This window comes from Lolium rigidum, chromosome 3 (assembly GCF_022539505.1).
Source record: "Lolium rigidum isolate FL_2022 chromosome 3, APGP_CSIRO_Lrig_0.1, whole genome shotgun sequence".
Lineage (NCBI taxonomy): Eukaryota > Viridiplantae > Streptophyta > Magnoliopsida > Poales > Poaceae > Lolium > Lolium rigidum.
This window is the reverse complement of record NC_061510.1, coordinates 209,642,282-209,656,124: the sequence shown is the minus strand read 5'-3', so window position 1 is coordinate 209,656,124 and position 13,843 is coordinate 209,642,282. Positions and strand designations below refer to the sequence as shown.

The window sequence follows — 13,843 nt, the reverse complement described above, 5'->3', positions numbered from 1 at the left end:
ACCTGGAGCATGCGTCCTGCATTCTGCATTCCGTATCGGCGTGAGTGTCGTCCAAAAGTCCTGTTCAAAAAAAAAAATCGTCCAAAAGTGTAAAATAACCGCTTTTTTACACAGTTTCTTTTGTTCGATTTCGTTCACCGATCAGATCCCTTAAAAACCATACAAATTTAGGGCCATGTTTGATTCATAGGAATTTCGAAATAAATGTCTACATATGTTTGAAATTCATTTATGCACAGTCGAAAAATGCGTCTGGGAGCAGGCCCAGCGCACTGTCGGCTGTCCGCAGATACCCAAACACTGCCTAAATGTGCGTTGAATGGACGTTGCGCGTCACGCCGAATGTCCACTGAATCTCATGTAGGACCTGCGCGTGTGGCTCGGACGCCACTAACATTCCCACCGGTAGCCATTCTCAGCCTAAAATATCAAAGTTGACTGGCGCCAACACTCTAGCCCATTGTGATGGACGTCCTCGTTGCCGCAACCACCATGGATTCCGAGGAAAGCCTCGCAGCCACTGCCTCAAACTCCCCCATAGCCACCACCATAGCCTCAATGGAGACCGCATCTCCAGCCGATTCAAAGCGTGCCGCCACCGGCGGCCGGGAAGCTAAGCTGAAGGCGCCAAAGAAGCTTCTATCGAAGGAGAAGAAAGGCGTCGAGGCCACGAAGCGTCGCGGCCGGCACAAGAATCTGAAGGAGAGGAATGCAACGGTGGCGGCCGCCCAGGAGGCGCAGGCCGCTGGCCAAATGGCGTGGCAGATGCAGGTGAAAGCCGACGTCCACGTAGGCCTCCATCATGGCCTCCATCCGAGCCTAGCGAGGCCATGCTCTTCATCAAGCAAGAGAGGATCGTGGGCGTCGCTCTACCGGTCTCGTCGGTGAGCTTGGTAAGTCTCCGTGGGCTGGAACGCTTGCACCCTCGCAGGTCCATGCGTCCTCGAACGCCTGCACCCTCGCAGGTCCACGCGGCATCGCGGTTTGCCTCCTTTTGGGGCTCCGGTTCCCGCCCTGAACCGGACGCCGAGGAGCGGTGACTCGTGCCCGGCCGTGACACAAAAGACGCGACAGGTCCCGGAGGAGAGCATGCCGGTGGACTGCACCATGTTTGAGGAAATGACACCATCTGCCCCGACGATGGAAGACCCGGTACGTTTGCTCTCTCAGTGTCTCGCTCTGTAGTGTCATTCGTCTGACGTCCGGTGATTCGTAGGCCTATTGGACGGGACACAACGAGGGCGATATCCAGGCCATGATTATCCGCGCCAAGGACGGCTCCGCGCCCTACGCGTGATCCTCCTTCGCGTGCCGCTGCGCCCAGGCAAGCCCCTTCGGCCGCCGACACCGCCGCCCCATTGCGCGCGCCCCCGCGCCGGCGGCTACGGATGCCATGTCGTCGCGCGTCATCCTATCGCGGACGGTGGAGATGGAGCGCGCCGAGGAGGCCCTGCGCCGCTCCATGGTCGCCTCCATCACTGGCACCAGGTCGGTGGTCATGGCGAGGGAGGTGGAGAATGTCCTATGCGACTCCTTCGAGCTGCGCGACGGTGAGTTCACAGTTCACCTGCATCACCCGGAAGATTTCCTCATCATCTTCCACTCCAAGGAGGCTCTGGATTGGATGGCCGGCGACCACTTCATCAACGGGCCCGGATTCTGCCTCTTGGTCCGCCCCTGGTGCAAACTGGCTCACGCCGGCTCCGGCCACTTCGAGTACCACGTCGACCTAGAGATTGACGGCATCCCACCGCAAGAATGGCACCTCTCCACAACGGAACACATCCTCGGAGCTAGTTGCTGGATCGAGAAGCTCTACCCCACCACTCGCACGTGTGACGACCTCGCCACCTTCCGCCTCTCCGGCTGCTCCCATGACCCGCAGGAGATCAAGCGCTCCTCCACCCTGGAGATCGTCGAGCTCATCCCCGCCCAAGGCACGGCCTCGTCCCCGACTGTGCGCACGCTCACCTACCCATCTCCGTCATTAAGAAAACGGGGGAGTAGAGCGAGTCATGCGTGAGTAGATCATGCAATTATCCGCCCCCTCAATTGTTTTTTCCAAGTTATTTACGCGATAAGTTTGTTAGGGGACACTTCGCACAAGGGAGATATTTAGGGGAGAATTTGCGCTGCGGAAGGGTTTGTCAGATGTTTGTTTCCGATAACAACTCGTGCTTCACAGTTAAATAATTTGATTGCGGTGGCATTTCTTAGGTAAATAGATGGAAGTGTGACATCACGGAGAGTGTGACATCGCGGGTTTCACTTTAATAGTAAAGATGTAAAAAACAAAAAGTGCACCATGTTTATTATTCTATTTTGTAGCCAACACATTAAAATAGAAGGATGCACAAAAAAAGATACAGACGTGTACACATCGAAGACCCAGCTTGCATCCATGGTTATCGGTGTAATTGTACATAAGAACCTTGAAAGGATGGAAGAAAATAGATAAGAAAACTTTCAGGTACGAAGAACCGGAGACTGCCATCGCCAGGAAACATTTGCCCTTTTGGGTCCGAAACCGTCTGCACAAATGAAGTCCTTCTGTTTGTAGGCTGTTTACTATAAAGGAGTTATTGCACGCGAGATAGGTCTCTCCATGAAGACCATCCTGTGCGAGATGATGAATTCTCTTGGATGGCCTGAAACTATATTTAGTGTTACTTCTGTAGGGACCAAACTATATGTCTGTGAGACAACTCTTATTCGAAGGCAGAACTATGGTGACAACCTGACCGCCAATGTCAGTATTGTTGGGCCAGAATCATGTTCTCAAACTAATGCTGTGGAGAGCGCCTGCAAGGCAACCATCTTGCTTATGGAAGACAAAATGGGGATCTGTTTGGTAGGTATGAACTATAATAGAAGATCAGAAGTAGAGCTTTACATTTCAAAATCTGAAGCTGCTGTACAGGCTATTACTTCGGTGGGTAGTGAGATACTGAATGAGTTTGGATTGCTCTTTTTTCCTTTATCGATCTCAGAAGAAGGGCTTTGTAGCTCTTCATCACACCTTTTAACTCACCATAATGAAGATCTTCTACCTCCACGTCTTCGGTTGTTTCGATGTGTCTGATACTTTCCCTAGCAGCAGAATCTTCTGCCATCTCAAAATCAGCAGCTGGAGCTCCTCCAATTTTGAACTGCTGAAGCAATTTCCCTGGTATCTCCGAAGGACCGTAATAGGTGACGAGGGCTGACACTTCGCCATCTTCATGTGTATGGGAGGTGTATCTTGCATCTGGAAGACCCAGGTCATGTAACATAATACCAAATATTAACTTGCAAGGGATCTTCACAACATGTGGAACTGGCGGGTGGTCCTCATTGGAGCTCTCGGTCGGTGGCATACCATATTGTTGCTGTTAATAGTAATAAAGAGATTGTCCGTTGGTGACTTTGCAAAAAATCACATAGATCAAACTTAGTTTGTTGTGAAGCTTGTTTTCTGTAAGCAACATGCCAACTTAGTGTTTTCCTACCTAACTTTCATGAATCATAATATCCTACAAAGGGTATGGAACACCAACACAGACAGCAAGATAGAGTAACTAATAGCATCAGTAGGTCTGAAGTTTAACTAACCTTTCTGACAGTATCCTGGAGTACCACAGTATCAGGTCTGGTTTGGTACCACCTATAAAAAAAATAAAGACGTGCTAAATATGACGATGAAAGAACTTAAGAGCCACAGTAATATGTAAGCAGAAGAATGATGCATAGAGACAACAGTTTCTATTTACTTGCCATGTAGCATGGAGTAAATCACAGCAGTGGGGGCTCAAATACAAATCATATTTGTTTCATTAGGCCTACAAACAAAATGGAGCGGCTGGTTCCATCAGCTAGGACAAAAAATCAAAGTTAACCTGATTTACTACATATCATTATAAGTAGAATACGTATTGAGCTTTTTATGAGATCTACATCCACTTTGACAACAATTATACATAAGTCATGCTGAGAAGAAGAAAAAAAATGGACACTATGAGTGAACTATTTTTCTCCGATCAAACAATAATTGTCCATATTGGCAACACACTGGGATGGGGCAGGAACAAATCCATATTACAACCATTTAAACCCTGGATATGTCTCATGTATTTATATCATTCTGCGTCTTTATTCCATTTGGTATCACATTTTTAAGTTTGTAATCCTATATTTTGGCGTAATGCAGACACCAATAAGTAAAGGACACTAAAACAACAAGCTAATATGGAAGATATAACAATACATAATTCACAATAAGTAACTCATACAATCTGTAATGAACCACTGAAACAAGATATGTTCATACTGTCTCTCGACGTTGGATGGGTTGCGCGGATTTCTGTAGAGGCACGTGTGCTGCAGTCTAAAAGCTGGGCTTGTTTTAAGCTACACAGCATGGCAACGGGAGCGAATATAACTAACTAACTAACTTGATTACATAGGCAGCGAGAAGCGAATTTGAGAAAACCATAGTATGACCAACACACAGGGGTTGGAAATGATAGGGAGAACTTCACAAAAGGGATATATAAATATCGCCACAAGAGATAAAAACAGCTTCAACCAATGGTTTGTACTTTCTAAAGAAGAACTTTAAAAAGACCAACTAAAAGAGGATAAATATAGAGGCATATAAGCTAATTGATATAAATTAGGCAGTGAAAAACCATACTAAGAACCTGAGTCAATGCAACACCTCACCTCACCTCACCTCACCAGCCAAGCTAGAAATGCAATTCTGGAAATGGAACAAAAAGTGAGAACCAATGGTAATACCAATATATTAAAAATATGACTAATAATCTATCTAGGCCATCGTGAGTAAACTACATGCATCAAAGGCAAAGGAAGAGAAACATACTTTAGGCTCTTTTAATGCTGCATCTGATAAAAGGTTGGCTTTGTCCAAGGAAGAATTGTCCAGACTATTTTCATATTCAGTAAGCTTGTCTGGTAAAATTCCAGAAGATGGTGGAGAATCTGATGGAACTTATACTTGACTGTGACTTATTTAAAATCCCAGAAAATCCATGGGTGGATCGAGAGCTTCCTCGGTACAAGCCAGCGGTGATGATCAAATACAACATCATCTATGTAACCTATGAATCACCTGCAAGCAGTTATGGGATTAGCCTGTGATAACGTTAAAGATCAACTTAGAAAATGCAGCATTTGCATAGATTTCGTAGGACAAATAGTTTTGGCCAGTTGGACGGTAGATAAGTCATATATACAAAGTATGGAAATGCATGGGACATCAAATAAATAGACAGGGACATAGAAATATATAATACATAACATCCAACTCTACACGAATTAACCAAACCAGATAAGTACCCGCAGCTCAACTATCTATACGTAGTCATATAAAAGATGAGAGAGCAATCCAACCGAACCACAAAAAGCATATATTGCATTTTCTGACCAGCTAGATTAATACACTCAACATGAGAGAACTTTCCATGCATTCTGCAAGTAAAAGACATGAGGTAATATCAAAACATCTGTTCATGACATACAAAATAGCATCATGGATGGAGAAACAATGCAAGCAAATGAACACACCTGTTACAGAAGTTATCGGTATCTGATAGGCCCTTGTTGATTTACTAATGGCATGCAACACTGCAATTAATACCCAGCCTTGTAGAATAGAGAGGCATAGCCCATGGATGTGACAAAACATATATTGAGAAACGTAAATGTTCCATCCACAAGTCGATCATATAAACATACTAACCATCATATGTCATCACCTTTGAGCTAACAAATAAAACTATGACAGGTCTTTGTTCACCAAGCTGTATGACCTCATCTGCATCCAAATTAAAAGTTGATTCACCACACATCATAACACTGGTCTGGTGACCTTGGCGAGGAGAATCAAGCCTCCGTATCATGCACCAATTTACCAATTTACTACATAGCATCACCATGTCGATCAATTGGTTGGAGCCATCAAACCACCTACTGGGATTTATAAAGCTGTAAATATGTAGCAACTAAATGTTCTTTATATGTTATAGTCATACCTAACTATTGTTCAGATGTAACTGAAAACAGAGAGGTATGTAACTGCGAATAACCACTCTGTAGTGCTCAAGGTTAGAACTTAAAAAGGGAACTGAGCAAATACTGGCACTTGATTAAGAATAAACTTAGACTCTTCTAACAGCAGTAGCTAATATTTCCTAAAAACCATTAGCTAACAAAAAAAATTATGCCTAGTAAGCCATTCTGCAAATAAGATGGAAAATTACAAATATCTATTTTATTCAAATAATATCCAAGAGCAGATAACTCTAATTCTCACACGCAACATATATGCAGGTAGAAAGGAAAAACGACCAGGTTCGATCCTTCCTCTTTTGTTTCATGCCAAGAAAGGAAAAAAATTAGTACCATGCCAACAATTCAGAGCAGTGCACTCTGAATAATTACAGAAGCAAAGCACTCTGAAATTTATAGAAATCTACATTTGGTAATACACAAAACAAAATCACATCAAGTTGTAGGTGACACATAACCTACAGACGAAAAGAGGAGCTCACCTGCAGTAGCCGTACAGAGCAGTGTTTAACTCAAGGCAACTGTGTAAATGTCTCACCCAGCAACCCACCTAATTCAAACCGTTAGCCAGATCATTGGACGCACTTTACATGCTTTTCTCAGAGCTCAAAGTCATAACAAGGTCAGGATATGTAAAATAATACATACAAGCATAAGAATAATGGCTAATACAGTATCATCCTCACGGCAAGGTGCTACCAAGAAGCACCCAGCTAATTATATCATATAAACCAATTGACCCAATACTATAGCTTCATGACGAATGGCCAATTGTAGTGTTTGGTGCTCTCTTTCTCCCTGATACACACCAATATGTCACATTTTATCAAAAGTTCAATCTTTTGGAACGATACAAACATAGCAAGGCCCACCCAAAGCTCTTGTTGTCCATCATATATGAAGTATGAAGCAATCTTGGACACATGGAATTATACATGAAAACACCCAATCAGCAAGCTCACAATCCACCCTAAATTTTGCACTACTTCGAGAAATTTCGAACTAGACAATATATCTAACTACCAATAAACAGCAACTAAAAATTAACAACCATAATACTTGATTCATTAGACCAATCATAATAACAAAGCATTTGGAGAACATCAAGACAACGAGAGCATAACCATGCTAAGGAACAAGTCATGAGGAATAACATTAGTGCTCATGCCAACTGATACCATAGTATCAACAACTCTGAATGCTTTCTCCATCTTGGAGACTAAGCAATATTCATCGATCATTGAAGTAAATATAACATGATCAGGCCTCTAACCACCGTGGATAATAAAGTCAAACATAGTGTGTTCTTCCACTACCCTTCTGTGGCCTACGACGAATACCCTTGTTCTTCATTTCGGTAAATAATTTGTTGGCTTGCACCAAATCACCTTGTCTAAAGTAACCTTTGATCATGCACTCATAAACATTAGTGTCATGTGGTACTCCCATATTAATCATCTCACTGAATTTTTCCATGGCATCATCCATCCTGCCCATTCTGCAAAATGCAGCTATCACAATTAAATATGTGACCTGATCAGGGTTCACACCATGCTTCAACATATCTTCGAAGACAAGCATTGCTGCGTCCATCTTTCCGCACTGAGCATATGCACCAATCAGTATGGTGTAAACAATGAGACCGGGTACAACTCCCTCTCGTACCATCTGGTCACGGAGATCATTCATATCAACAAGGGATCCTTCCATAGCATACCCATTAAGCATAATAGCGTATGAGACAACATCAGGTTTATGGCCCTTATCAGCCATGGAATAAAATAATTCTGCAGCTTCTTTGATTCTTCCGGTCTTGCAAAGATAGTCCATGAATGAGCTGCAAGTAAAAACGTCCCACATGATACCTTGAGTTTTCATTTCTTCCAACAACCTAGCAACATATTCCAACTGGCCCAAAGTTGAATATCCATGGATCAGGCTACTATATGTCACGGTATTCGGTCGAACACCATTATCAACCATTTGCCGAAGGACCCCCTCTGCCTTGTCCATTGCTCTTGCTTTGCACTTCCCATCAATAATGGAATTATATGTCACCACATTAGGAACAACCCCCTGCTGTATCATTTCATGGAATAGATCCAAAGCTTTGCTTATTTCACCCTCCTTCAAGAAGCCATCGATAAGCGTGTTGTACGAGACAACATCGGGTTTATGGCCCTTCTCAGCCATGGAGTAAATAATTCTGCAGCTTCTTTGATTCGTCCGGTCTTGCAAAGATAGTCCATGAATGAGTTGCAAGTAAAAACATCCCACATGATACCTTGAGTTTTCATTTCTTCCAACAACCTAGCGACTTCTTCCAACTGGCCCGAAGTGGAATATTCATGGATCAGGCTGTTATATGTCACGGTATTCGGCCGAACACCATTATCGACCATTTGCCGAAGGACCGCCTCTGCCTTGTCCATCGCCCTTGCTTTGCACTGCCCATCAATAATGGAATTATATGTCACCACATCAGGCACAACCCCCTGCTGTTTCATTTCATGGAATAGATCCAAAGCTTTGCTTATTTCACCCTCCTTCAAGAAGCCACCAATTACCGTGTTGTATGAAACCACGTTGGGAGAGTGGTCACATCCTTTTTTTCTCATCATCCGGAGCACGTCAAGCGCACGTTGGCTCTTCCCATCATCACAGAAGCTCTTGAGAATTATTGAGTAGGAAATGACATCAGGCAGATCGCCGGGCTTCCTGTGTAGCAGCACGTCCAGAGCCTCCTCCGTCCTCTTCATGTCACCGAGGCACTTCAATAAATTGTTGAAAGTGATGACGTCCTCCCTGATACCTGTCTTGAGGAGGTGCCCGAAGAAGGCAGGCCCTAGGTTCGGGCGGCGCGCACGGTGGCAGCAATCAACCAGTATGTTGTATGTGTAAATGGTGGGTGCCGTCACCGGACGTCGGCCTGCTCGGGCCATTTGTTGGAAGAGGGCGATGGCGAGGGCAGGGCCATCGGGGCAGGCGATGGAGGGCGGGGCACGCGCGAGGGCGGCGAAAAAGCTGTTGAGCGCGCGTTCTGGTACCTTGACGGGTTGACGAAGCAATTTGCCGAACAGTTGGTGAGCAAGCTCCGGACTGAGCGTCTTCGAGGCCAGGCGATCCTTGAATTCGTTGAGCAGCTGATAGGCGGGTGAGGTGCCGGGGTCGTGGAAAGAAGGGGAGCGGGGTCGGAAGCGTGGCATTGCCGCCGCCGCCGCCTAGGATAGGAGGTCGCGCTCCCTCCGGTTGGTCAAAGGCTATGAATACTTATGAGATCAAAGAAGGAGCCATCTGCATCTTTGAATTCTACGTTGACATAAAAGGTAAGCTTGCTCTGATGATCCACAGTGTACCTGATGACTCTGATGACTCTGATTCATCTGAGTCATCAGAGTAAGTGCTCAACTTCCCTGAGTCATCCAGTTAGTTATGGACTATTAGTTATCTTAGTTGCTATGGACTGTTAGTTGTCTAAGTTGCTGAAGTAAGTGTTGAACTGCTGAACTACTTTTGATGCCTACCAGTGGGCATTATAATGCCTGTGATGCTTTTGTATGTAATGCCTGACATGCTTTTGTATGTAATGCCTGACATGCTATGCCTGTGATGCATCTTACTGCTATGTCTGTGATGCATCTTACTGCTATATCTGTGATGCCTGTGATGCTTTTGTATGTCTGTGATGCATTGCCGGCACTTTTTAAGAAATGCCAGCGAAAGAAATTGCTGGCACTTACCTGTATGCCTGTAATGAACATTGCCGGCACTTTTGAAGATTTGCCACGAAAACAACTGGAGGCATATCGATAAAGTGCCGGTAATACTGAGCATTGCCGGCACTTTTGAAGATTTGCCACGAAAACATCTGGAGGCATATCGATAAAGTGCCGGTAATACTGAGCATTGCCGGCACTTTTGAAAATTTGCCACGAAAACGACTGGAGGCATATCGATAAAGTGCCGGTAATACTGAGCATTGCCGGCACTTTTGAAAATTTGCCACGAAAACGACTGGAGGCACTCGATAAAGTGCCGGTAATACTTAGCATTGCCGGCACTTTTGAAAATTTGCCGAGAAATCGATGAGAATTACTGGCACAGACCCAAAAAATGCCGGCAAAGATTACAAATGCAGGCACATTTGAGAAGTGCCGGCAAGAAAGTGACGGCAATTCTAGCACCTGGCGTAGTGTCCTCTAGCGGCGGTGAATACGGACGGCAACGACCAATCGCCAGCCCTCGCCCTGGTGGAGGACGACGACGGAAGACTCCGCAGAGCTCTCCGTCCTTCCTGCTGGAGCGCGCCGGCAACGACGAACGATCTGCCTGGTGTGAGGAAGGCGGACGGGGCTGGGGTTTGAGTGGGGAAATTTTGCATCGAAAATTCGGATTGGAGGTTTGCGTCATGAGACTGGGAAGGGTTATTCTCCTACAACGAAAAAACAACCGGATATAGATATATAAAGCATTGGATTAATAAAAAACCAACCGGATAGATAATACTCCACTTATCCTGATTGGTAATGTCAACCGTTCTAGCATTTATAAAGTGAAAATACTTTTATACTTACATGTATATGTATAAGTAATTTTGTCACCGTTTGTATGGTTACGAAAACTTTCTGTTTGTGTGACGACTCTGAAAAGATGCTCTTCTATTCCAAAAGCAAATGTTCACGACTCTGAGAAAATGTCCGTATATTTTAATTTAGGATAACTAGCAAATAAACCCGTGTGTTGCATCGGAATAGAAAAAGAAATCAACTTCTGGACCAAAAATAGATCCAAAATTTCACCTGATGATCTCGCAAGCTATGATCTAGTTCACATAATAGTTTTTATATACTAAACCTACCACTTACACTTGCAAGTTGCACCTAATAACCTTCAATTAATTTACAATTTGAGCACGTGGAACCACAACACATGGCACATTCTAACCTGCAATAGTAATTGGAGGAGAGTACGATCATGATGCAGGAACAATCAACAGCACAATGCAGTAGAATACTATCCACAACAATAAATACCAAATATAAATTGGCGATCATGGAATAGGAAAAGAGAATGGACCTTTAGACTGTGAGAGGGATCCAGCTCCAGTATTCTACCGCCTCACCCCACGCGACGAACTTTCCACCGTTCCTCTATTTTGTGGCCGAGCGGGGTGATGGGCTGGAGGCAGATGCACAAACATCACGCGAGGAACCGTCCGCCGGCACATAGCCAACCTCCTGGTGAGACCCTACCGACCGCTGGTGCTAAGAACGACTGCACCCAAACAAAGATTCAGAAAAATATGTACTCTCATCAATATCTCCAGGCCATTCAGTCCAGAAATGCAGAAGTTCCCAGTACTCCTCCTCCAAGCGTACACATGTTTTCTTCTTGGTCCAGTGGAATCAAATAGAGTACAATGTTGTATCCCAGTATTGTCTACGAATAGCATGTGTAAATAACAAATATGTTGTTCTGAACTAACATCCTTCACTAGTGGAAAACGGGGCAATAGGCCCGGTCCATTTGGGCCTTTAGACCCGGTTCCCGAACCGGGACCAACTAGGCGGGACTAAAGGGGGTACCCTTTAGTCCCGGTTCAAAGATAAACCGGGCCTAAAGGCCTCGACACGTGGTGCGGCCAGGGAGCTCGCGGTAGAAGGGCTTTGGTCCCGGTTCGTGGTACGAACCGGGCCTATGTTTCCTGCCGCGGCAGAGAATTGCTATTTCTCTGCCGCGGCACAGATTTGGGCTGTACCAGCGTTTCTCTGCCGCGGCAGAGAAACAGGGCGTTTCTCTGCCGCGGCAGAGTTTCAGCAATGCATATATATATCATTCAAGAAACCACAAAAAATCGTCATGAATATATATAGACATCGTCAACAGTACACGACATAGTCAACACAGTACACGTAATGCATGCATATTTACAATACAACATGTCCTGAACGAATATCCTCCGCCGTCACGATCTTCCGATAGTGCTCTCCACCCGGGGTAAGGACCTCGGTAATAAAGAATCCCGCGATTTCCTCTTGAATTGCTTTTATTTGATCCGCTGTTATGAGAGTGTCCCGCAGGCGTGTCATCTATATTTAAAAAAGGAGATCAATATATGAATGGAACTCAATACAATAGATGGTACTAATTAAGATTAATTGTGAAAATTTGTTATCGTACACGAGTGTGGTGTATTTGGGCATCCCCACCCTTGGGACAGGACATGTCACGCATGAAGGTGCAGACGTAGTATCCACATAAGTTATTCCCTTGTTCGTGCCTCATACACTTTACGAAAAAATAGTTCGATCAAACTAATAATCAAGCATCGTATTGAAATTAAATATCATATATAAAGTTTCACGGACATAGCTATATATATAGTACTACTTACAGGGTAATCTCTAAATGTAAGCTCCGGTTTCCATTCACCGGAACAGTATTGATGAACCGTTTCCAAGCCACTGCCCGGCAAAAAATAATGAGTAAATGAGTAATTGATTAGTTGATGATATCTTCGAATTAGAGCAGATGAAGATGCCAATACGAAATTGATTGAAACTACCTCTGGAGGATGGCAGCCATGTCCGCCCATTCCGCATATTCTTTACGTTTCGAGTCCATGACGTTTACGACTCCAAGGTGAAGATCAATGATTAGGAGAATAAAGTGGAAACTGCACAAGCATAGCTCAATGATTACGAGAATAAAGTGGAAGGTGCACAAGCATAATGTATGTTATATATAACACTCACTTGAAGTTGTAGGGAAAGAATATATCCTCTTTGTCTGCTTGCTTCTCTAAAAACATTACGATGTTGTCCTCTCGTGTCCTTGGGGTACCGTCGAGCCAGTAACTTCATGAAGCTGTGTTTGGGTCTATGAACCCCGGCGGTAGGAGCTTGCCTCTTTTGTATTCCGAGCTTCTTCATTCGCATAATTAAATGTATAGCGTACACAAAGAATATAATGAGGATAATTGTTAGTGCAAATGAATGAGCTACAAACTTAATTACACAAATAAATCACTTACGAGCGGTAGCAACGATGACGGCTTTGTCGAGGGCGTCTTGATTGAATAAGCGAAACGAGTTCTTCTAACTCAATGTTTATCTCGTCTTCCCCCGGAAGTAATGCTCATCTCTAAGATACACCGTGATGTAGCTTTCACATCTTCGACGAGGCTTTCGAGTACCAGATCATGCAACCTTTGCATCCGAGTCCCTAGACGCGCGAGCTCGCCGGGTTTGACGAGATCGGATCCGTATCTATACTTGTTTACCACTTGAGCCGTTGGATAGTAATCTTCGTACTCAACCGATGCTCCACCGAGCTCTAGCCGCCCGTTCGATCATCGATGCCGTCTCTCGGATCATGATATGGCTCCACGATGAAGTGGGGTGCGGCCTGAATGTCCTGCTTGTCCAAGGTGGGCGACTTTTTTTGCTTCTTTGCTCGCTCTAGAGGACTCGTCCAAGAGAGCGGTCATAATCAGCTCTCAGCTCAGGTCTCTTCATTCTCGTCTCGGCAAAGTGCTTCACTCTGTACGCGGTGGAATAAACATCTTCTTCGGCGCGGTTGCAAGAAATGCCTTTTGCTCTTCAGTCTGCTCATGTGGCAACAACTCGGGAGTCTGTGCCCTCATTGGAGTTGATGATCTCTTCGGAGCTGTAGGAGGTGCCGCGGACCGCTTCCTCTTTTGCTTAGGTGGAAGCGGCGGAGTCTCCTGACGAGGAGGAGGAGGCGGCGGAGTATTTTCACCGGCCGGAGGAGA

General features: G+C 44.9%; 2 protein-coding genes across 2 annotated transcripts; both read right to left on the bottom strand.

The window, feature by feature from the left end:
- Positions 1–2,824: 2,824 nt before the first annotated feature.
- On the bottom strand, positions 2,825–4,931 carry LOC124698898. The gene is made up of 4 exons (XM_047231293.1): positions 4,862–4,931; positions 4,707–4,738; positions 3,592–3,643; positions 2,825–3,368 (listed from the first exon to the last, which is right to left on the bottom strand). Exon 4 carries the CDS (start codon positions 3,354–3,356, stop codon positions 2,925–2,927), a length of 432 nt encoding a protein of 143 aa, XP_047087249.1. The 5' UTR covers positions 3,357–3,368; positions 3,592–3,643; positions 4,707–4,738; positions 4,862–4,931; the 3' UTR covers positions 2,825–2,924.
- A 2,428-nt stretch (positions 4,932–7,359) lies between these two features.
- LOC124696010 (protein Rf1, mitochondrial-like) lies at positions 7,360–9,303 on the bottom strand. The gene is made up of 2 exons (XM_047228803.1): positions 8,380–9,303; positions 7,360–7,960 (listed from the first exon to the last, which is right to left on the bottom strand). The coding sequence occupies exons 1-2, from the start codon at positions 9,273–9,275 to the stop codon at positions 7,360–7,362; spliced, it is 1,497 nt and encodes a 498-aa protein (XP_047084759.1). The 5' UTR covers positions 9,276–9,303.
- Between the last annotated feature and the right edge of the window lie 4,540 nt (positions 9,304–13,843).

Excerpts from the sequence above, each read along its gene's own strand:
- LOC124698898 (XM_047231293.1), bottom strand. The coding sequence starts at position 3,356 with ATGCCACCGACCGAGAGCTCCAATGAGGACCACCCGCCAGTTCCACAT.
- LOC124696010 (XM_047228803.1), bottom strand. The coding sequence starts at position 9,275 with ATGCCACGCTTCCGACCCCGCTCCCCTTCTTTCCACGACCCCGGCACC. Across the intron at positions 7,961-8,379 it reads CAGTTGGAAGAAGTCGCTAG|GTTGTTGGAAGAAATGAAAA; the intron begins GTTGTTGGAAGA and ends ATATGTTGCTAG.